General features: G+C 30.3%; 4 protein-coding genes and 1 non-coding gene across 7 annotated transcripts; 4 read left to right on the top strand and 1 right to left on the bottom strand.

Moving 5' to 3' along the window:
* Positions 1-592: 592 nt before the first annotated feature.
* On the top strand, positions 593-5,505 carry LOC127253693 (uncharacterized). Of its 2 annotated transcripts, XR_007839307.1 has the most exons (12): positions 593-930; positions 1,163-1,193; positions 1,285-1,298; positions 1,397-1,447; positions 1,678-1,747; positions 2,125-2,197; positions 2,303-2,370; positions 3,395-3,515; positions 4,046-4,085; positions 4,834-4,901; positions 5,102-5,173; positions 5,282-5,505. XR_007839307.1 is itself a non-coding variant. In XM_051278407.1 (11 exons), exons 1-11 carry the CDS (start codon positions 640-642, stop codon positions 5,106-5,108), a joined length of 834 nt encoding a protein of 277 aa, XP_051134364.1. In that variant the 5' UTR covers positions 593-639; the 3' UTR covers positions 5,109-5,505. The 2 variants fall into 2 exon arrangements, 1 of the variants encoding a protein (XP_051134364.1); XM_051278407.1 differs by having other exon boundaries at positions 5,102-5,505.
* A 364-nt stretch (positions 5,506-5,869) lies between these two features.
* On the top strand, positions 5,870-10,121 carry LOC127253694 (transcription repressor MYB5-like). The gene is made up of 2 exons (XM_051278408.1): positions 5,870-6,285; positions 9,212-10,121. Exons 1-2 carry the CDS (start codon positions 6,032-6,034, stop codon positions 9,717-9,719), a joined length of 762 nt encoding a protein of 253 aa, XP_051134365.1. The 5' UTR covers positions 5,870-6,031; the 3' UTR covers positions 9,720-10,121.
* A 4,201-nt stretch (positions 10,122-14,322) lies between these two features.
* On the bottom strand, positions 14,323-16,990 carry LOC127253695 (transcription initiation factor TFIID subunit 7). 2 transcript variants are annotated; one of them, XM_051278410.1, is made up of 7 exons: positions 16,674-16,990; positions 16,359-16,519; positions 16,101-16,269; positions 15,855-15,988; positions 15,652-15,771; positions 14,923-14,992; positions 14,323-14,758 (listed from the first exon to the last, which is right to left on the bottom strand). In XM_051278410.1, the coding sequence occupies exons 3-7, from the start codon at positions 16,213-16,215 to the stop codon at positions 14,595-14,597; spliced, it is 603 nt and encodes a 200-aa protein (XP_051134367.1). In that variant the 5' UTR covers positions 16,216-16,269; positions 16,359-16,519; positions 16,674-16,990; the 3' UTR covers positions 14,323-14,594. The 2 variants fall into 2 exon arrangements, with proteins under 2 accessions (XP_051134367.1, XP_051134366.1); XM_051278409.1 differs by having other exon boundaries at positions 16,385-16,519; positions 16,674-16,989.
* Positions 16,991-21,123: 4,133 nt separating this feature from the next.
* Positions 21,124-24,806, top strand: LOC127253692 (serine/arginine-rich SC35-like splicing factor SCL30A). Its single transcript, XM_051278406.1, has 6 exons — positions 21,124-21,251; positions 21,787-21,945; positions 22,048-22,125; positions 22,939-23,106; positions 23,421-23,558; positions 24,273-24,806. The coding sequence occupies exons 2-6, from the start codon at positions 21,803-21,805 to the stop codon at positions 24,538-24,540; spliced, it is 795 nt and encodes a 264-aa protein (XP_051134363.1). The 5' UTR covers positions 21,124-21,251; positions 21,787-21,802; the 3' UTR covers positions 24,541-24,806.
* LOC127253935 (small nucleolar RNA Z102/R77) lies at positions 21,521-21,601 on the top strand. The gene has a single exon (XR_007839370.1). It is a non-coding gene; the product is annotated as a small nucleolar RNA Z102/R77 (small nucleolar RNA).
* Positions 24,807-25,079: the final 273 nt, after the last annotated feature.

The following is a 25,079-nucleotide window of genomic DNA, read 5'->3' as shown; positions in this document are numbered from 1 at the left end:
AAATATATTTTTTCTCTCACAAAACATCAAATCAAATATAATATTTTATTTTTTTTCAAATTTTCAAATTTTTAAAAATCTTCAAAAACCGCTTATCTGAACAAACCCAAATTGTTCATTATTTTATTCTGTAAAAATAAAAATAAAATGCATAATAACAATCTCGACCTTTTATGTATATGAATTCAAGTTATGTTTTACCATCATGTTTAAATTTTTATCTTTATTTCAAAAATTTATATATATATATATAAATTTATTAAAATTTAAATATTAAATTTTAAAATTGGATCGGACCGGATACGGTCTCACCCTTATGAGTCCGGGTATGGCCCGATTCATTATTGTGTCGGGTCAAATAATGTCCGAAAATTTTCGAATATCATTTTTAAGTCTCGAGCACGAATTTTTCGTACATGCTCTGACCGGGTTTCCAAACCCGTATTTATTTTTGACAAACCTATATACTCTAATCCACACTATAAATAGTTCCTTTTTAAAATCCTTGGACCAGGCTTTCGAGCTTAATTTATTTTTGACAAACCTATATATCCTAATCCACACTCTAAACAGTTCCAAACCAAATTGGTAGACCCATATTGAACTCTCAAAGCTTGTTGGACCGGGGCGGTTATACTCATGGCCGGACCGGACCGCTTGAATCCAAATCTCAGAGGCAGAATACAAAACAAAGTAGTGTCGAGAAGTGGTTATGCGGCGTTGAATGCTAACATGCGCCTCCTCGTCGCCAAACGCCTTTCAGCCGCCGCCGCCGCCGCGGCAGTCGCAATTCCCCACAGCCGAAGAACTTTGACAACTTGCGCGGGTATTATAAAACTCCATCGGTCGGATTCCCCTTCAATTTGTGGCTTTCTGGACTCGCCATGGTCCGCCACCCAGCTCCGCGGCGCTAGATTCACAGGCGGCGATGTACGTCTCTATCTTTGCTGTTTGAGCTCCTGTGTACTTCAATTTTACTCGTTTACTGCTTCGAGCATGTAGTTGCGGCTAGATTCATGTCTTGCACGGATTCAAACGATTCGATGTGCATATTTAACAAGCAAAAGATGCAATTATGCTAGCAGACACTTTTATTTGATGAATTAAGCTCTTCGCTTGGGAAAATTGAGTGGTATTTCATGTTTTTGGTCATTTGGTGCAGGTAAAGCCAGGAAATGTTATTGAAAGACGAGGTTAGAAAAATCAGCATCGTATAGTGATTCTGTGCAACATTTACAATACATACTGATGAATTATATCTTTTGGTTTATGTGCTGAGTGCAGGAAAGATTTATGAGGTAACTATTCTTCCATAAGTGATTTTTTTGGTTAAGGATTTAGGGTTCTTTGAGATTAGATCATGGCTCACATTACATTGAACTGAAATTTTGTGTAGGTTATAAAAGCACAGCATAGTACCCAAGGAAGGGGAGGAGCTATAATACAGGTTTCCAGCTATGTTTGTGTACTTTGGAATCGTCAGCTTCCTTTGATCAATAATTTAAGAATTTTTGCTCAATCATTTATTGGATCATTGTTCTTCTTCTTTATTCTGTTATTATTATTATTATTTGGTAGTGATGTTGAGATTCTGAGGCAGGTCAAGTTTTTGTCTAGGAAGATTTGTAATGTTTCTTGAATTGAAGTTATCCTGTTCTTCTTGAGTGAATGAAACAGGTGGAGCTTCGTGATGTCAATGCTGGAAGTAAGGTGAACGAAAGGTTACGCACAGATGAGCCGGTTGAAAGTATGCATTTTTCATCATAGTTCTAATAGGAATTTGGGAGAGAAAGAAATGACAGTAGAAAAGGCCCTGTGTGGTAGTTGTTTTTCTGTTTGTTTCGTGATGCGTCACTATTGATGATTAAATCATGAAAACTTGGTAAACAATTTAGAAATTAGATTATTAGAATAATTGCCAAGTTCCATCACTGATTATTACGGAATAAGAGTGGTAAGTAAAAATAAATAAGTCATCATTCAAGGTGTATATTTAAAATATGTAATAACTTCATTGCAAAATTGACATTCACAATATAGCAAGGGCACAGTTTCTAGAGTAACTCTTTACTCAATACATTATGTATTCCATTTGGTTCAAAATAACATGATAGTTTTATTCAGGGATATACGCTCAAGAGAAGCCATTCAATTACCTTTACACAGATGATGAATCCGGAAATATTGTGCTGATGGAGTGAGTGCTTCCTTTTCTTATACTTATTATTTGCTTATAACTTTTTACTCCGTGTTGTGCTTTCTTGAAGTAAAAGAATAACATATGTTATTATGAAATTTTCAGGCCAGAAACGTACGTGCAGTTGGAAGTTCCAAGACACTTATTTGGTGAATCTCTTGTTTATCTTCAAGGTAATGTTTTCTGACACCTTAGCTGCACATAACCTACGCTTTACATTCTGATGTTATTTTCATGGTTTCCGAAGTTAAGTAGTATGATATGTTAGTAGTTAAAATTGGAAATTTCTGAGAACCAAAGATTCGTTTTGTTCATAAGTAATATTTTCTCAATATCATCACATCAATTATTCACATCAATTATTTGATAATGGTCGTATTGCATAAATTTAAGTTTGCTTATGTGTCTAGCTGCCTACATGTTGATTTCTGGTCAATTAGCTGCATGTTCCTGCTCTTTGGACTTATGGGATTATTGAGAATTAAGAATCCTTCATCTTTGTTTGGATGGGCATTGATATCCAAAATTCCAAACTGAACACTTCATGATTTTTTTAGTTATTACTCGAGCAATGCTTGGTAATGAGATATTGATAACCTTCATTAATGTAAAAGTCACAGCATTGCAGATGTTTAATTAAAAACTATTTAATATGGCATCATTCACTATTTTACCTTATTTATAAGTTTATGTATTTATATTTGCTCTTTGTATTAGTAACTTACAAAAAATTATGAGAAGCTATCTGTAACATAGTGTCGAGGACAGTATAGTATAGGCTGCATTTAGATGTGTTTTGTAAGTATTTTGGTGCTTTGAGTTGTTTTGGGAATAGTAAAGTTTTGAATGGAAATATGTGTTGAATGTAATGTTTTGGATAGAAAATAGTACTTTATGTTAAAAATTGAGGTTGGATGCAAAGATTTCGAGGGTGAAATTTTAATTAATAGTGCCAGAACAAAGTTGATAACATATGTAAACAGAATCCATATTGCTGTGTTTCAATATCTTCCCACAATTTTTTTTTTTTTTTCCCTAAAGAAAGAAAAGCTGTCAGGAAGAGAACAAGTCTTAGCTACAATTTACACTTAGCTGATGATTTAGGTTCCGAAATCTATATGGCTTTTATAATTCTTTAGTGTAAATATATTCTCAGCTATTTGTCCATCAATGCTGTTAGCCCTCCATTTTTTGTAGATGATATGAGAATAAGTGTTCAGCTCTACAATGAACAAGCCATGTCAGTGTCTATTCCTCAAAAAGTAACATGCACAGTAGCTGAAGCATCTGAGGCATTAAAGGGAAGCGGACCCACACCGTAAGTATATCTGCTTGTATATTATCAAATGTTCTTTAATTTGTATCAGCTATCAAAATTGTCAGCTTTTTTTCGTTTCTTTTATCTTTTTCGACTAACAAATGTTGCATGCTGCCTTGAATGTGGTTGGAAGGGCAATTACTTGGTCCTCCAATTATTTTCACCATGCCATGTTTATAAAATATTAGCAAAAAATTAATAGAGCACACTTTCTCTTTTGGGAAGTATATCTCTTCACACTATGATGCACTTACTTGTCATGTCCCAACCACAGTATGATCAAATTGCCCACACCTTTTCTGTGCAAGGAGCTAACGACACTTCTTTAAAAATACTATGGATTGAACTCTTTGGGAAGAACTAAACTGACCAAATCGTATAGGTGTTCTCCACTAAGTTCATATCCTGGGAAATTGGTCAAACCATGTTGCATTGCATGCCAAATAGTAGCAAAATAAGGATCCCGCTGCTACTCTGCCATATATCAATGATAATCTTGGGATATTTCGTCTTACTTATTCATAATGCAGGTACAAGAGGGTCTTGTTGGATAATGGTGTGACTGTTCAGGTAGAGTGCTCTAAAGCCCTTCAATTTCGACTCGTTTATTTTTCTAATGAACTAGCTTGGCTACATTCCCTGAGAATTATTATTCTGGTCGAGTTTCAAAGAAAGTGACAAATTGGACAGACTGATATATCAAAAAAATATACAACTGATCAAATATTTTCTATATGACTACTTAATAAAAGTTTCTATTATTAAGAGTCCAAGAGCATGCGAAAATCAATGAGATTTTATTGAAGAGGTTAGGAAATGAAGTTTTGGATGTATAAAGGGCTTTTTTCGTCTCAACTAGATGTTTGTACTTCTTTGCTGTTTCCAGTTTGAAGTTGTTTACTACCTAAAGACGTGTTCATAATTCATCTTATCGTACCTGTCGTATTTCGTGCTGACCTTTACGATTTATTTTTTTCGATATGCTGTGAAAATTATAGATATCCAGTAAAAAATCTTAAAATTCACGGGCATTATTGCTAACCAATTTTTTGTGTAGATTTCGCATAGCAAACGACACATTTCAGAATTTTCTAAATATTATTCTTTCTCCTTACTCTTTACATATTTCCATTGTGAACATGAATAAGTTGGAGAGTTGTGAACCAAGAGCAAGAAAATTGTCATTTGCTATGAATTTCGATTTACATTGTTCTGGGGGAGGTGTTTGTTTTCTTTTCGGCTGATTATTGAAATTCCTCCTAAACCTCGTACTAGTTTTATCTTCTCTAATGCAAATTCTTTCGGTGTCTTATATCAGGTCCCCGCCCATGTTGAAGCTGGAGATAAAATTGTGGTCAATACAACCGACAACTCTTATGTAGGCAGGTTAGTGCAAAACCTTGCAATTGCAACGCGCGACATATCTTCTCAATTTTTTTTTCCTTCGTGCTGCATTTCGCCTTACGGAATCAGGACTTATATACTGGATTCATTTTGGTGCCATTCTTGAATAATTTCGAATTGAATTTTCAAGCTTCCAATAGTTCTTTCCTCGTGCATGACTAATTCTATATATCGTTTCTCAGGGGCTGAGTAAGAAAATCCTCGTTGAGTTGTGACATTTTCGATTCATTTTCTGGAGAGACAGCTCGAATCTTGTAAGCTCTAACTTAGCAGTTTTCAATAATCTTGGGGGCAAAACACTGCACTGTGTCCAAACACAATAATGATAAAAACTAATAGATCCTCCATACTTTGGGGAGCAGTTTTGGTAATAAATAGGCTGCGGCAAACCAGTTGAGGTCGAGGAACTCGGTGTAGAATTCACGCGGCTTGAGGGTCGTAAGAATACTTATTTTTCATACAAAACATAAAATATTTGGTCGAGGAATTCACCGAAGAATCTTGATCGGTGTGGCTTATTGTAAGAACGTTCATTTTTTCAAACAGTATGCATAAAATATACAAACAGTATTTGTCTTTATTAGAATCAATATGTGCTGTTTGTATTTGTTTATAATTACAACGTGTTATATAAGAGTGTGTTCTCTGAGTTTATATTATATAATATTAATTTATATGTTGTATTTGTATTATATTAATATAAATTATGTGTTATTAATGTATTTTTTTAGTGAATTTATTGGGTGTTATGTTCCGCACAACACTGAATTTAGCATTGTAGCTGTGGTCATCCGATCAGCATGGAAACAGAACAGTGTAACTAAATGATTCTAACAATTAAAAATAACACTCCATCTGTCCACGGACAAAGTAAATATTTATTTTTTACATTGTGTTTAAGAAATGATATTTTTGTTCTTCCTTTCTAGTATAAAAGTAATGATGTGGGGTATTTAATTAAATGTTTATTTTGTAATCGGACGCCGAGTAAAATAAATACGCAATTACACAAAAATTAATTAAAAGAATCCAATTCAAACACATTAAATGCCAATCCAACTATAAAGAGAAAGAGAAAGAGAAATAGTGGAGGCCATCTCTAGCTAGGGAAGATGAAGGCGGTGGCGGCGGGGCAAATAAAGAGGGGGCCGTGGACGGCGGAGGAGGACGAGGTGCTGGCGAATTACATAAAGAGAGAAGGTGAGGGGAGGTGGCGGACGCTGGCGAGAGAGGCGGGGCTCCGGCGGTGCGGGAAGAGCTGCCGCCTCCGGTGGATGAATTACCTCCGGCCTTCCGTCAAGCGCGGCGGCATCTCCGCCCACGAAGAAGACCTCATCCTCCGCCTCCACCGCCTCCTCGGCAACAGGTACATTCCAATTTCTATAATAGTAATTTGATATGATATTTATTGAAATATTAACTATTGTTTCTCTGAAAATATAAGGCGAAGCGGTGGAGAGAAAAATAGTATTACCTCTGCCTCTAATGTGGCATTTACACATGTTAAAAAAAAAAAAGGAATTACAAAAATATTTTAAAAGGATATTTGTATAAAAAATTATAAAAAATATAAGGATATTTAATTATATAAATATAAAATATTTTTAATGTTAAAGTACAGTAACATAAAAATAATTGTGAGTGACCGGAGGAAGTATATATATATATATTTTTTTTTATGTGATGTGACGAGCTAAAAAGTAAGATAACAATTTGTTTTCTAATTTCTTGAGTATGGCGATGAATTTACCTAGATATAATTAATTTTTCATTTCTCATTTTCGAATTTATTATTCAATTCTTGTTGCTTTTCATTTTAGGGTTTATTTCCATCAAGAGGATCGAATTGGATGGTAGAATTATAATAAAATTTCTGTAAGAATTAAGGATTTGTTTGGTTTCAATCTTTTTATATTTTTCAATGCGTGCACATGGTTTTTAATAAGATATATAATTTTTTTAATTACAAAATATCTTAAAAATAATAAAAGTAAATATTTTAATAACTTTTATTGTAATTACTTTTTAACAATAGAAATCATGAAGGTAGTATTTTTTTTTTTGGATTTTATCTTATAATTCAGATTTTATTTTATTTTTTCAGAAATATCAAATCAAATAATTATCGAAAGCACACAACCTAATTACGAAGTAAAGTTTGTTAAATTATATGACAAACTCTTCGGCTCTAGCCTCTAGGGTATATTTGATTTGTATTGTATTTTATGTTTAAGCAACAATTAAATATAATACTCTCTCCCTCCCACTTTGATTAAGGTAAGAATATTTAGTTAGTTAATAATAATTAGTTACGATATTATTTTTTTTTTATAATTAATAATATTTATAGTTTTAAAAAAAAATAAAATATATATTTAAATATTTAAAAATTATATAGCAATTAAAAAATATATGGAATATGGATATCATTTTATAGAGAATAAAATTTTTTATAATACAAGTAAATAAAAAAATATATTTTTTATAATTAACATAAATTAATTTTATAAAAGATGTGTAATTTTAAATACATATAAAAATATTTATTTTTTTAAGAGAAAAATAGGAATAAAGGAGTTTTGAGCTAGTCTAGGAGTGGAAATAGGTCAGGCTTTGGCTAAATAGGCTTGGCCCGTTTTAAAAATATTACCCGAGTCTGGCCTAGAAGCCTGAAAAAAAATATTTTAAAAGCCTAAGCCTGATCTTTTTAAAAGTCTGATTTGGCCTACGAACCTGTTTAAAATGCTACATTATATATAAAAAAGAAAAATTATGTTTTTTCAATGACAAAAATAATAATTTTAGTTTTTCGTATAAAGTAAAATATATAATAGTAATAGTTTGCAAAAATATATATTACAATTCATAAAAAAGAAAAAAAAAAATTATTATCTAGAATTGTAAATCTGTATACACCATATAGGTTGTGGAAGCAACGGAAAAGAATAATGTGCAGAAAAGGTGTAGTGAAAAAATGGGACTATTTAAATTAGGGTAAATAAAACAAATAAATTGTGAGGGAAACAGCAACCGTTCATATATTGAAATTTTAAATTGAAATTTTAAATTAGAATAAAAGTCGTTTTTATTTTTTATTTTTATAATAAATTTATAATTAAAATCTTTTTAAAAATATTATTATATTTTTATATATCATTATTAGATATAAAACTATTCTTAATTAATAATAATGAGAAATATTTTTTTATAATAATAATATTATTATTATTAAACAAGTCGGCCTGTTTGATAAAAAAGGGTTTTTTTTGTAAGCCTATGTCTGTTCTATTTAAATAAAAAGGCTTTAATAAAAATCTGGACTTGACCTTTCTAATAAATAGATCAGATCAGTCCAGACTTTATGCAGGTAGGTCGTAGGCCCCTGACAGATTTTATGCAGGCCATAGGCCCTTGACAGACAGCCTGGCCTATTTCTACCCTTAGTTGGTCCTAATGTTGAATGTAATATAGTTAATTAAGTTGATTTATATTTGTTAAAAATATTTTGATTTAATAATTTGTACCAAAAATAAAAATGTGTCAATTGTAACATGACATTGTAACATGATAGAAAAAAATGAAAATAAATGTCAATTATGGTGGGACGGAGGGATGAAGTACTAGTTTATAAAAAAAAATTAATATCCTTTTATAAATTGTATTTATAGTTTATGTTTAAAAGGTTGTTAAATATGATATTTTATAAAAATATATATATACAAATATTTTTTTTATTAAAAGGAATTTGAAATAAATGCATATCATCTAATCATAATAAAAGTAAAGGGTCCAAAGCATTGTTTGCATTAATAGTTCACCCTATGGGATTATAAAGATTTATTATTTTAGAGTTTGATTTTATTATGTTTACTATACAATTATCGTAATATTTTTTTTTATAAAAATACACAATTTTCTCTTATAAAATACTATATCCAAGCCAATCTAATAACAAAAATAAATAAATAAAACTTCAAAAGAGCAACCTTGAAACTCCTTTTATATATTTCATATGTTATATTATTCTTCATTTTTAATATGTGTATATATTATGATTCATCCGTCTTAAAACAAAATTATTATTTTCTAATTTAGTAATACTCTTACTAACTTACAATATATTACACAAATCTTATTATTTTTATATTACACCATATTATATGGTATTTCTATCTTTTTTTACTAATAATCATTATAATATTAATATTCAAAATTTACGTACAAAAAGAAAATAGTACTCTTGTTGTGAAACGGAGATAGTATATATAATTTTTGTGTTGGTGTATATGTAGATGGTCTCTGATAGCGGGAAGAATTCCCGGGAGGACAGACAACGAAATAAAAAACTATTGGAACACGCATCTTAAGAAGAAATTAATTCGACAAGGGATCGATCCCAAAACTCACAAACCCTTACAAAACCCTAATTCCGAACCCTCAACCATCGATCTTCAAAACAATTACAACCTCATCAATTCTTCCTCCTCGGATCGCCAATTCTTGCCATGTCCCGGCTCCTCATCCTCGATTTCCGACTCCAATAATAATGTCCCATTTCCCCTAAACCATGTAATGATTGGGAGCACAAGAGATGGAGAAATCTATAGCTACGCGCAATATTTCTTCGATCATCATCATCAAAATGATGAGAATGGATCGAAAAGATTGGAAATCTCCGAGGATAGCGAGGAAGGAATGATCAGCCACGACGATGTGTTCTCCTCGTTCTTCGATTCTTTGATTAACGACGAAATGTTCGTGAACCAACAGCATCAAGATCAGCAAGAGCACGGGAATTGAAGTACACTTCGAATATTACGTTATTGTTATTTGATGTTCATCCTTTTTCATGTAATGAGAAATTTATTTGCATTCATCTGAATCAAGATTGGATTGTTGATTCTCCCATATGGCTAATGAGCAAATTATGAAGCGATAGACTTTGGAGATTAGGTCATTTTGGTTTGAATTTCATCTTCTTTACTATTTAATTCCCATAGTTTTTAATAAAAATATTGTCTCTACCGGTCGGTTAATTTGTCCACTTTAGTTGGACACGGAGTTTTATGTATTATGTAATTAATAATTTGTCTACTTTAGTTGGGGCACAAAATTTTAAGTATTATGTAATTAATAATTTGTTTGTTTTAGCTAGGGCACAAATTTGTAAGTACTCACTCCGTCTCATATCTATATATCAATTTGTTTTTTTTACAGAGTTTTAAAAATATTAGTATTATATTTAATAAAATAGAAACAAAGGTAAAAGGAATAAATTAACCCTATTAGTATTGTATGATATAAAAGGTAATGACATTTGTGTAATATATTGTAAATTATAGTAGTATTTATAATATTAGGTAGATAGTACAATTACTAAAAAAATAAAATTGATACTTTGTTATGGGACGGACCAAAATGGAAAAATGGATAGATTGTTAAGGGACGGAGGAGGAAATATTATGTAATTAGTAAGTGATTAAAAAATGTATTACTCAAAATAATGATATATTAAGATTATGACTAAATAATCTAATTTAAATAAAAAATATAATTATGAATTTTAAAATGTGATTAAAGTGTATAATTATATTTCCAAAAAATGAAAGAACAAATTATATGGGACGGACGAAAATAAAAATAGTTGACAAATTAAGTGAGACGAAGAGAGTATAATATAGTTAATTAAGTTAATTTATATTTGTTAAATATATTTTGGTTTAATAACTTTTACCAAATATAAAAATGTGTCAATTGTTACGAGACACACAAACATGAAAAATGTGTCAATTAAGTTGGGACGGAAGGAGTACAATATTATATTTTTTTCTTCTTAATTCAAAATATCATTTTTATCATTTTCGTTTGTCTCAATTAAAAGTACTGTTTTCTTATTTTAGTAAAAGTAATCATATATTAATATTAAAATATCTTTAATTTTTACATAAATTATAAATATATCATTACACATATAATTAATTTATACGTCAAGTTAAAAGACAAAAATGTCAAGTTCTAGGCATTTTCACCTACTAATATAATACTATTATATTTTACTCTATTACAAAACTATAAAGATGTCTTCGGGTGGGAGTATTTATTTGTAATATTTCTAAACAATTTTCTCATTAAATTTTTAATAAATTATAATTAAAATAAATAAATTCTACCATCATTTTCATTAATAACGTTAATTAATGAGATTAATTATGAATGAGAATGAGAAGCAATTTGTACCACACTCATATACATATGGGCCCTCTAGATTTAATTTATAGCTCATATATATATATATATATATACTATAATGTTGTAGTATTAAATTAAATAGCTCACCCTATTTATATATATATATATAGGAAAAAATCATTTTATCCCAATATAAAAATCTTATCAATTTTGATTTCAATATAATCAAAATTCATCATTTTTTGTCTCAATATAAACTTTTTATCAATTTTAGTCCCAATATAACTAAAACTTTATCATTTTTTGTCCCAATATAATCAAATCTTATCTTTTTTGGTCACACCGTCAACAAATCGACGGAAAATGCTGGCGTGAAAAGAAATCAAATCTTATGTTTATATTTGAACCTTATATTTATATTTGAAGAAATTGCACAATCTTGCAAGTCCACATCAGCATTTTTCGTCGGTTTGTTGACGGTAAGACCAAAAAAGACGAGGTTTGATTATATTGGGACAAAAAATGATGAGTTTTGTTTTATTGAGACTCAAATTGATAAAAAATATATATATATTTGGACAAAAAAAGATAAGGTTTGATTTGGGAAAAAAAAAATGATGAGTTTTGATTATATTGGGACTAAAATTAATATAAAAAAAAATTATATTAGGACCAAAAATGATAAATTTTAGTTATATTGAGACCAAAATTGATAAGATTTTTATATTTAGACCAAAATTGATGAATTTTTATTATATTGATTTTTTCCCATATATACACTAATACTAATATAACTAAACCACCAATTAATTTATTGATATTTCCTGTCATTTTGTATGTGTATATTTATTTTGAGGGATGAGTGCCTTCAAAATAATTACATAAATTTAAATTATTAAATTTTAGGCATAGTGCTAAATTTAAAAAATTCACCACCTATAAATTAATAATATTTATATGTTACGTATAATAGATGGACATGTATTTCTTGTCATCTAATTCTATTTTTTTTTTTTTTTACTTCCAAACTTTTATTAAAAATATAAGTTTTTTTTTTTACTTTTTATTATAAAAGATAAAAATAGTAATAAAAAAAATAATAATAATAAACATTCACATTAAAACATCCGTGAGCATTTTCTAGTAGTATATAACAGTATATTGACTATAGATTTATTGTAATATATATAAATATCTGGGAATTTGTAGACTTCAATATTTAAAAAAAAAAAAATGTGATATTTAGTTTTTTTAATATTTTAAATAAAATATTATTTTGATGCAATATTTTAAATAAATAAATAAATACTATACTTGATAGTTATAATTAGTGCAAGATATAGAATAATACTTCAAACAAATAAATTTGATTTGAAACTAAAATTTTTGTTTAAATAATATTTGAATGTAGTAAAAAATATAAGCAATGTTTTGAGTAAATAATAGCATTGTTTTTGTGTAATATATTAAATAATAATTGAACATTGGATGTATATTTTTTAGGAAAATAAAAAATAAAAAAATTATAAATTATTCCATTAATTTTTACATTCCTTTATCCAGACCTCACAACATCGTACCATTATACGGGGCGTGTACAAGCGACGAGCAAAGATGGCTACAATACATCTTAGTAAAAAGGTTGTCGTAGTTGTCATAAAAAAATAACATAAAAAGGTCGTCCTAGTTTAAAATTCAGTAGATGAAACACGCAAGCCACTCGGAAGCAACGAAGCACAAGATAACAAGGGAGCCGAGAGCGTAACATGCGCCGGGAGAAACCACGGCGCCGTGCTTGGTTGCTCCAATTATTCCGATCATACAAATGGGAACAACCGGCAGTGCAAGCTCAAGAACTCTAGAACATCGGTGAAAACGTTTTTCTAGTTTTACGAAAATAATAATAATAATAATAATAAATTAATTATTTGATAGAAAATTTGATGTGATTCTTAATAAATAAATATAAAAAAAAAAGAAAGAAAAATATATTGATGAATAGTATCAAAATAAGCGCTCAGCTATCTTTTTGACTGGTTGAACAGTTGGTCTCTCAGAGGAAATTCGACGTAAAATCTACTTCAATGTGGATAAGGTGAAGATTCTCCGGAGAATCTCATAACTAAGTCCATATGCTTCTCTTGCATAGATTAAATTGTAGTCGTTAGATCGAGAGAATCTTATCCGTCTGTTGGAGAAATGATTGTATATATAAGTATGGTGTAGAGTTCATTGGTAAAACTACCAAGCTTGCAAGCAATAGAACCTATTTATGAATTCTCTAGTTCTTGAGCTATTTCTTGCTAGACCAACAGAAAGATATTCAAGATCCAACGCTTTTTACACATACATTGCTAGATGATATGAAACATAGGATAAAACAACTAATTGCCAAGCCACACAACATAACTACCATTTTGTAGAACAATCTGTGAGCGAAAAATTGTAAAATATCATCCTTTTAAATCAAAAACTACTGATCCGAAGGTATTATTTTAACTACTGCATTTTATGCAAAGAACTGATGCTGCATACAAGAGGGGGGGTGGGGGAGGGGAATGAAAAAAGACCCTAGGGTAGCCATTATGCTGACCTTTTTTCATGCCGAATAGCAGACTTGAAAAAGATTACATCCTGCATACCTGGTTTAATTACATGAAGTGAAAATAATGTCATCCAAGTTTCGAAAAAACTATCTAAGAGGTAGGATATAGCTGCCATTGACAAATACATCATAAAATGCAGTAACAGTATGAAGGAAGAAACTCACTAACCTCGGATAAAGTCTTGAGGACAACAGCTCAGAACGGGGAACTCTGATGCACAGTCTAATTTTCATTCGATATAGGGGTGTTAAAAAATTACAGGAGGCATCACAGGAGTAAGTTCAAGAAACAAAAAGTAAACCACAAAAAATGAATTATACAGAATTCATTCTCAAAGAACAACACCACATCAACATGTAACGTAATTCCAACCAATTGGGGCTTTAAATTAGACATCGCACCATCTGGTCAAACGTTTCCCATAAAGACATTTCACTATTGTATTTCGGTAATAACTGCATTCTATACACATTCTCCAGTTCCACGCATGTATTTCCACAAATTCGACTGCCATCAATCTAAATTTCACGACACTTTCATATACTACTAAGCAGAGAAAGGCAACCTAAATAGAAAGGATGTGCCAAAAGTTTCGTGTAAAACTTGAATTTAAGATGCAAAAGGGGATAATTAATTAATTATAATTCATAAAATGATACACTCTGCTCATGCTTCGATAGAAAAGGTATGAGCAAGAACAAAGTCCAGATGCGACCATACGTCATATTGGCACTAATCCATTGCACACGGAAGACAGTAAAATAAGAGCATTGCAGCTTAAAGAGTTATTGCAGAGATCATCGTACGAGGTAGGCATAATTCAATCCGTCATGAACTCAACACCAACAAACACATTCCTGTTCATATAACGAATCTGTAGTCATATGGAATCATCGGACTCATCAGAATCACTACCATCAGGCTCCCCACCGATTGTCCCAGCTTGAGGCATATTAGTCTTTGCTGCAGGTGCAGCAACCACTTTCTTTCTCGTACTACGAGCATTTTCATCGCCATATTCCTCTGGCTCAGCCATTTCAATTCGTATTTCATCAGTCAAGGATTATTGACAACGAAACTATGTTAACCTAGTTCTCATGATAAAACACAACCATAGCAATTAACAACAATATTTTTACGAACATTTAGCCTTGTCATCACTGAAAGCCACAAATGTGATAATAGAGACATCGATATAATAAGGATATCAATATTCTCAGCAGTTCCGCCAGCCATAATGTTCTGCAAATCTTTCTCGACTCGACTGACAACCTCCGGCTGCAAAAACAAAACAATGCAGTAAACATCTGGGTTTAAAAAATAAATAACTTACAAAGGTTACAAATCGATAAACATTGTCAAAAACTGAAGACATTATGAGTCTACCATGCCCAAGTCTAACAAGCTTGCAATAAAACCACATATGCCTCATTATAGTAGTTAACTTAGGGCCCATCTTGTTCGATGAATTTGGATTTGAAATACTTAATAATTGACACTCATCGTTTGGCTACAAAAAGTATTTGAAATGACACAATATAATGAGTATTTGAAATATTAAAGAGTATGAACTTGAAATCCACATCCAATTTTGAAGATTTAAAATCCATCGTATTGCCAAATGAAACAAATGAAGTTGATGGAGTCATTTTAAATAATTTTAACCCAAATCCCTCCAAGCAAATGGGGCCCTAAAGAATTCACAAATAAATAAAAAAATTTATATCGGTTAGTGTTCAACAAGATATTCGTCTACCCTGTCTAAGCTTGTAGTGAAACATAATCCTCTCATGTAAGTACTACTTTGCAAATGTAATAAGTAATATCAAGTTACCGGCAGTGCTCAACAATTTCATCGAATCATCATGTATAAATATAATAACCTTGGTGAAGAACTAAGAAAACACTAAAATTTCAGAAAAGAGATTTTATATTACATTTAAATCAGGCTCTCGCCGAAACCTTCGCCTCCGAGCATCCCTCATTGGTGGAGTAAGTCCATGTCTATACTCCACTGTTTCCGGAACATTCTCACCCTCCTCTCTCACCATTACCATCTGCAACAACGAACTCATAAAAATCAAACACCATTACCAATCCTGAACCACAATTACAAGAATTATATAAATGATCACCCTACTTGGCCAATATCTGCAGTTTTGATCAGCACATTGTCATCATAAGTCTTATATGATTCTACAACTGTTGGAAGATCCAACAAAGAAGCAGAGAATCGATCACTGCCAATAACAAAGGAGCCAGTTCTTCCATCCTCTGAAATTAATATATATATATATGTGTGTGTGTAATTACAACGAAAAACAGTAGCAGCATAACAAGAAATAAAATCGAAGTATGAACAATGAATTAATTTCCTTGACATTACCAGAAAAGGACAAATCCAAAGACTTGTCTTCGGAGGACGAGCTAGGGTCATTTAAAAACCGTTCTATCCTCTCAGCGACGCTTGGGGTAACCCTCAATATAAATTGCTCCTCCATACCCTCTCTTTTGAACTTTAACCAGTTTCGAGACAAGACGACAGCCAACAATTGCTATTAATTATCAAATAAGATTGATTCAGCAATCAATCGACACCCAAAAATAACTGAGAAATTGCTAAGGCAGGAGTAAACTTGATTACCCTCCCTTCCTTCCGCCATAACCAACCTTTTCTGATTATGTAAATCTCCTGATAGCGGAACAGGCGGATCGACGAATCCCGGCGGGCGGATCAGCTTGATGCAAACAATTGTGGAGGCGGGCATACAACTAACGTATGTGAGTGGGCTTCTTACAATGGGCCTAATAAATAAAATCAAATCAAATCAAAAATTCTCAACAAGAAAAAGAAAAAACCCTAACCAAAACAATGCGTATCTTCAACTGATTTAATTGCTAAAGAAAAGCCATTCCTCTGCTTGCATATCAAGAACGTAAAGAGTATAGATAATCTCACCTCAAAAGAACTCCAATTTAGGATTATCCACGACGAGCGAGAGAGTGTGTGCAGAAGCCGACTGATTGAGAAACTGCAAAAATAAATGACAAAATTAGACCTTCAATCGCCTCGCGGGGAGTTTTGAACCCTAATCCGATGCTCTTCCAATAACGGTTGAACTCCAATATAGGATTATCCACGAAGAGCGAGTGCGTGCAGAAGCCGACGGCCGCGTGAGAAAGCTAGGGACAGAGAGTTGCCCACTCGGTTTGGCGGTTTTGTTGGTGAAGTGAAGGAGGAGTATGAAGAATGAAGGGAAGAATTGGCTGCGGCGGCTGTGGAATCTATCCGTAAATTATTGATTAGGACAAAATATATTTTATAATAATAATATAATTATTTTTGGAAAAGTGTTATAGTATTATTTTTTTTCACTTTAAAATCTAATACTAGTTTTTTTTTTTTTTTTTTAGATTTTTGGAGATTTTAAAGTTTGAAAAAAATTGCTTTATTTTTTTTCATTTAATCGGTCTATTCGTTCATCACACATAATTTATTTTTTTTAAAAAAGTAAAATACAATTATACCCTTTAATTATATTTTAAAATTTATAATTTATAATTTTTTATTTTAATTAGATTATTTAATAATTTTAATTTTTGGCAAATAGTTTTTTTGAAAAGCTTTTAGTTTATTGAACAGTTTTAGTTGTTTGACTAATTTAGGTGTTTAGTAAATTAGCTTTTTGGAATAGCTTTTTGAACCAAAAAAGCTAACTTACTCAGCTTTTTTAAATAGCTTTTTCTGTTAAAAAAATAATAATAAAAATAAAATTATTCCTTATATGTCCTTAAAAATTTATTATACATTTTACACAAATAAATACATTTTGATTATTTATTAATTATATTAGAATATTTTATTATATTATAGTTTTATTTTTATAAATTTAAAATAATTAATTTTTATATAAAAATTATTTTAATTGTAAAATATATAAATTTATTAAAATTAGAAAATAGAAAATAAAAATATTAATAATTTATTTTTATATTAAAATTACATTATATAAATTTTATACTAAAAATAAATTAAATTTATTATAAATTATAAATATAATGAACTAATCGATAACTAACATAATAAATATATACACGAAAATTTTATAATTTTATATTTTACATCATTTTCAATAAAAAAAAAACTATTTATATATTTTAATAAAAATATATTAAATTTTTCTAAGTCTAACTGTAATAAAAATAAATATTTTTATAACACTTTTACAATTTTCAATAATTAATAATAAAAAATTTTAAACATTCTAAACTCAAAAGAAACATAATTTAATATATTAGAAACAAAAATAAAATAGAAATGTCATCAATTGTCATTTTATGTATAAATAGCTAATATCAAACAGTTGTTTTACCAAACATTTTAATACAAACAGCTAATCGAATCAGCTAGTCAAACCAGTTAATTGAATCAGCTAACAGCTATCAGCTAATTGAATGAGCTAACAGCTAACAATTATCTATAATTATTTTTATTAAATTATAATTATTTATGCTAATACATATTTTAATTATTTACTAATTACACAGTACCTAAAATTACACGCATAAGCTAAATGAGACAAAATAGTTGAAATACAAGAAATAAAAGTTAATCTTTTAATTGATATTTTGTAAGAAAAAATATATTTGAGTATCATAGTATTAAATTAGAAAAAATTGTATAGTAAATCAAGCTTGAATTTTGAATGGACAATTCGTCTGTTCACTCGGCGTTTTTAGATTAATTCATTTTTTTTGTACGGAGAACTGTAATGATAATATAAAAAAATAATATTTTGTTTTTGAATAATTGATTTTTTTATGTATAGATAATATATACTCTGTCTGTCCCACTTAATTTGTCCACTACCGTTTGTCCAACATTATTTTTTTTTTTTTGGAAATACAGCTATATATTTTAATCGTATTTTAAAATAATAATTTATATTTTTTGTTTTAATTAAACTATTTAATCATTTTAATCTTAATATATAATTATTTTTATTAAATCGTAATTATTCCTATTAATATATTTTTTTTATTACTCACTAATTATATAATACGTAAAACTTCGTGTTTAAGCTAAATGGGAAAAATTAGTTGAGACGGATAGAGTATTATATTAATGTGTGTATATATTTGTATTTTTTTCAATAATATTTATGAGAAATTGTTACATTAAGAAATATTGAATGAACAGGCCGAATGATTCTACTTCATCACACATTTTGTCAAAATAAGTATTCTTTTCATCCCATTTAATTTGTTTATTATTTATATTTATATCTGTCCGCATAATTTTTATTTTTTTAAATATAATTATAAACTTTAATCATATTTTAAAATCATAATTTATAATTTTTTTATTTAAACAAACTATTTAATCATTTTAATTTATAATTATTTTTATTAAATTATAATTATTTTCACAAATATATTTCTTAGTTACTTATTAAAATTGCAATACATAAAACTCTGTATCTAATCTAAATAGTACAAGTTAGGTGAGACGAAAAGAGTATTGCTTTTTAGACGCGATATAGCGACGGCTACAATATTAAATTTAAAATTCAGCATTGTGCTGAACAACACATCGTGTGCTATTAGACATTATATAATATTACTACAAACAACACAGTATGTTAATATAATACAAATACAACACACAGACAAAAAACACATGGTATAGTCTATCCAACACAAAATATTACTACATATAATACATTGTATATGTTAATATAATACAAATACAATACATGAACTAACAGTACATATTATAGTCTCATTCAGCACACACAATAGTTGATTTTAGCACATTACATATTTGTATACAACACACTTATTATTACTAAAAAGCGGTACATACATTTATTGTATACATCATGTGTTGTGTTTAATGCTAATGTGCGCTATTTGTACATATAAGGCCCGCTGAAGTTAAACTAGAATGATATTAGAATTTTAACGGAATAAGTATTCTTACTTTTACATACTTAATATCGTCTTTCAATATATATTTTTGCAAACTACAATGATACCAGAGTTTGCTTAGGGTGTGTTTGTTTGGGGTTACGGATTTTGGATTGATATTTGCATAATAAAAAGTTTAGATTAAAATAATTTTATGATATGATATAAATAAATATTGTTATGATATTTATAATTTATAGTGCAAGTATAATTTATATGCTAAAAGGTGATATGTAATTTAATTTTTTTTTTTAAAATAAGCAATAAATTTGTTTAAAAATGGTATATAAATTTATTTTTTGAAAAATTATATGTTGTTTTATTTTTTCTTAAGTAATACTGTAGTATATAAATTAAAGGTGATATGTTATTTATTTTTTTAAAATAATGCTACCATGTAATTTGTTTTAAGTGATATATTGTATAATTTTAGTTTTTAAAAAGTGATATATAATTTTTTTTTTTTAAAAAAAAAGAGAGAAGTAATGTGTAATTTTACTTTGTTAAAAGTGATGTGTAATTTTTTATTTTAAAAATAATTATTTTATAAATTATAAATTAGAAGTAGTGTATTTTTGGATGTAATGTAAAAATAAATTATATTTTAAAAATAATTATTTTATAAATTATAAATTAGAAGTAGTGTATTTTTTGATGTAATGTAAAAATAAATTAAATTTGAAATGTAATTTATAAATATAAAAAATTATACTTCCACAACTTTGACGTATATATTATTTTATTTTCGTTCATTTTTTTTCAAAGTATTCATTTATTATTAAAGTAATCATTCACTAATATTACAATACTTTAATTTTTTACTTAAATTATAAACATAAAGTTAAAGGTAAAAATATCAACACTTTTTACACACTTTTATTAATTAATAAGATACTATTATTTTTTAATTTATTATAAAACTTTATAATACCACTTTCATTGCTCATTTAATTTGAGACGGAGAGTACTATTTTAATATTTATTATAATTAAAAATTTATTATTTATTAAATTTAAAATAAATATATGCCTATATCATACGAAAAAAAAGTATAAAATAATGTAAACAATAAAATATAAGCTTCTCACTTCGTCACATCACCTAATTAAATATAGCACATTGTTTGGAACAGAGGGAGTATCATTTTCAATATCGTTACATTTCTATTTTTTTTACAAAATTATCATTATTTTTTCATAATAATTACATAAATTAAGAATATTTAAGTTTTTTCAAACTTTTTTACCTTCAATGTCAATATAATAATATTATTATTTAATTGTCGGGTCCACTCCAAATATCTTTGTTGATTTGAGAAGAAGTATTTTTTAAGAATAAAAAAGTAAAATTTATGATTAAATGCCTCAATAACCCTAACGGAGAACGGGCTCGAACTAGGGATAGCGAGTAGAATTCACGCGCCCCGTCCCCCGTTTAAACTCGACTATAAATACCCATTAACCCTAGCTTCATATCGCCCCAATTCACTCTCAACTTCCTGCGCCGTCGGCTTCTGCACACTCTCTCTCGCTCTTCGTGGATAATCCTAAATTGGAGTTCTTTTGAGGTGAGATTATTTATACTCTTCACGTTATTGATATGCAAGCAGAGGAATGCTTATTCTTTAGCAATTAAATCAGTTGAAGATACGCATTGTTTTGGTTAGGGTTTTTTCTTTTTCCGTTTTCGGATCTGCGGACGTATACTGCCAGTCAAGCCGATTGATTGGGCGTGATTGCTTAAAAACGTACAAATGATTTTGTTTTATTTTCTGTTATTTGAAAACCCGTATTGTCGTGTTAATTGGTTTCTGATTCGTGAGTCTGGTGAGATGTAGAATGAAGTGATGACTAACAAAGATGAATTGATAGCCAGTATGATGGCTGTTTATCATGTATTAGCTCTACCTGATCATTCTATAGCTTCTCTGTTAGATTTGGATTATTTCCTTTAAGTCTTTCTTAAGCCTGTTGAATCTTGTTAAGGACAGCCAGGTTCTATGTTTTTGTTTTTAAAATTGTATGATTTAACAAAAAAACAATAAACTGTTTAAGTTTCGTTGCAATCTCTGTAATTGATTTTTTTTTTTGGATTCTTCATAGGATAAGTTGGTCTAAAATGAGAGGGCGGAGTTACACCCCATCACCCCCAAGAGGCTACGGTAGAAGAGGGAGGAGCCCCCCAAGAGGAGGAGGTCGTTATGCCAGTCGAGGTGATGCTCCAACCAGCTTGCTAGTTCGTAACCTCCGGCATGATTGCAGGTGAGCTTTTAAAAAACTCAATCAACTCTATTCGATAAGAGAATCACACAACATGAAATGAATGATTTATTGTGATCTCATATGTTAATTTTATTTTTACAGGCCAGAAGACTTGAGAAGGCCATTTGGACAGTTTGGCCCTATCAAAGACATTTACTTGCCGAGGGATTATTATACTGGGTGAGCTTGTGTTGTATATACGAATGTCATATGATGTGAAAAGTTGCTAAGATAGTGTGATGATGACCTGCTTGAATGTGAATCGTTGTTGCTTCTGCACTTCTGTTGCCTTATTTGTCTCTATTTCGACAATTTTCTTGTGTTGAATATTTTTATTAAGATTTTTGAGATTTAACAGTGAAATAAGAGTCATGAAGGCTGAATCAAGTAGTAAGAGTTCTGACAAATTCTAATAGTAAGAGATCTCTTCAGTCATTCAAGTAGTAAGGAGTTGAAGGTGATGTAAATGGTAATGAAGATTGGAAGGGTTCTTGTTTGAATACAATGTGAAGATATCAAGATGTCCCAAGTCTTGAAGAATTTCAAGTCTCATCTTAAATTGTCACTCACAAGGTCAGCTGCCGAGTGCTTGTTTATGAGCTTATCATGGCCTTCCATATTCTTGGAAATTATTTTGAGCACTTGAGTGGCTTTCGGAAAATGTAGAGGCTTCTAGAGCACACTGACTCATTAATTGTCTCACATATTGCAGGATTATCCTAATTTGATCACACTACTAAATGGTTTGTAATACCTTTTTTATGTGAGCTGATTTTCAGCATATATAGTCTACGATTTGAATCATGTTTTTTTTTACCGGAAATTATCAGATAAAATGCTTCACGTCTTGAATTTTCCCCTTGTTGAGGTTTTTCAAACTGACCCTAACAATCTACTTTCTGTGTTAACTCTGCATTAGCTGGAGTGATATGGCAAGCCACGTTTTACTTGCTTTCTTTATTCTTTACTCAATAAAGCTTGTTTTCTGTGCAGTGATCCACGGGGTTTTGGATTTGTCCAATATGTTGATCCAGCTGATGCTGCAGAGGCTAAATATCAGATGGATGGACAGATTCTGCAAGGGAGGGAGCTCACGGTTGTTTTTGCTGAGGAGAACAGGAAGAAGCCAAGTGAAATGAGAGCCAGAGAACGAGGAGGAAGGTATCTTCTAAATTTAAGATATAATTTATTAAATGGTTTCAAATTTCACTCGGTAGATTTTATACCCCTTTCTGAGTTGGTTGATTGTTAATACCAAATGTGAATGATTGATGCTATAATTGTTGGGAAAAAACATTTGATTTCTAACCGAAGTGGATATTTTGACCAATCCCATTAATAACATAAATACTAGATTTTTTTTTTTCCTTTCAATTTATAGATATTAGTAATAAAACATGATTTGTTTATTATCTAGTGGTCTAATACTGAGTTTTCCCGACACGGTTCTAAACATTTACTCTTATCCATTGCAGCCGAGGTCGTGTATACGATCGAAGGCGATCTCCTCCACGCTATTCTCGCTCTCCCAGGTATTCCCGATCACCACCTCCTCGGTACGTGAGGTCTCGCAGCCGTGAGTACTACTCTCCTTCGAGAAGAAGGTATTCAAGGTACGGCTATATTTGTGTATTTAGTGACCATAGGGGTGTTACATCAACATGCTAGGTAGCTCTACGCTGTTGTCCTCGTAGACATTGTATTTAGGGTGTGTTTGTTTGAAGGATTTTGCAAAAACTACACTATTAATCCAAAAATTTTTCCCTCGAAAACATAAAATCAAATACATAATTTTCATTTTCTATATTACTCAAAAAATCAATTTTACATTCAAAATATCACATCAACACCTATCATATAACTATTCCAATTCAAAATTTTTACTATTCAAATCCCAATTTAAAATCCAAACCTTCAAACAAACGCACCCTTAAGAGGAACCATAGGTATTAACTAGTTCAACATGCTATGTAGCTAGAGTTGGCAATGAGTCGATTTGTGTCAGGTTGTATACATTAAACGAATTAAATCACTCAACCCTAACTTGGCTCATTTGTGTTGTTGACCTGTTTATATAATTGAGTCAAATTATTTTTTCTAAACCCAATTATTTTTTGTCAGGTTGTTGTGTTATGTTAGTTTTCTTTTTTCTTCTTTTTGTTCTAGTGTCGAGTTTGTGTCAATCGGTATACATGATTGAGTCAAAATTTTTGATCCAAATTTGATTATTTTGTGTCGGGTTATCTTGTCGTTTCAGCTTTTGCCAGTTTTATATGTAGCCCAGCCTATTTCTGCAAAACTGATCTCTATTTGAATGATAATTTCAGGTCAGTTTCACCTCAAGAAAAAAGGTACAGTAGAGAGAGGTCATACACTCGGTCTCCTGCACGGGAGCCCTCCCCTCCACCATACGATGGTCCAAGAAACCGCAGTGTAAGTCCTCCTGCAAGGGAACGGTCTCCATATGGGTCGAGGAGCAGGTCCCAAAGCCCAGAGAGGGCAAGAAACCCGAGCCGCAGCAGAAGCAGGAGCCCTTACCCCCCAGAATACGCGAGAGGGGATCATCCTGAGAGGGGAAGGTCTCGCAGCCACTGAGAATCTTCCTCTACAAAAAAAAACACATGTGCGCACGATTCTTCTTTCTCTTACTCTTTATTCGATCGTGTCGTGTTTGTGTTCTTTTACCATTTGACGACGGGATTTGGCTATTTGCTTCGTTTATTTTTACTCGTACTCCCGGATCTTGAATCAGTTTAGGTCTCTGGATCGGTGTTTACATGTTGGTTTTCGAACGATGAATTCATCCTGTGCTGTTTATGGTTGTTTACCGTTGGAACGGATCGTCGCGTGTTTTTATTGCTTGGTATTTTTAGTTTTTGCCTAAATTTTTTACACTTGCTACAAGTGAAATTAGTAAGCGTTGTTTGAGGGAAGTAAATATAGGATGTAACAAATAATTACCTAAATATATAGCTGCATGAAACAATTAGCAGTTAATCACGAAGCAGAAGCAGAAGCAGATAGGATAGCATATTTATCTTTTTAAGTAATTAACATTTTATCACAAAGTAGATAGTATAGGTATATGTTGTGTTGTTCAATATTATATACAAATTTTGTAAGGTTTTAGACAG

This window comes from Andrographis paniculata, unplaced genomic scaffold (assembly GCF_009805555.1).
Source record: "Andrographis paniculata isolate CXL003 unplaced genomic scaffold, ASM980555v1 Contig51END, whole genome shotgun sequence".
Taxonomy (NCBI): domain Eukaryota; kingdom Viridiplantae; phylum Streptophyta; class Magnoliopsida; order Lamiales; family Acanthaceae; genus Andrographis; species Andrographis paniculata.
The sequence above is the reverse complement of the archived record's forward strand: the minus strand, read 5'-3'. Positions and strand labels throughout refer to the sequence as shown.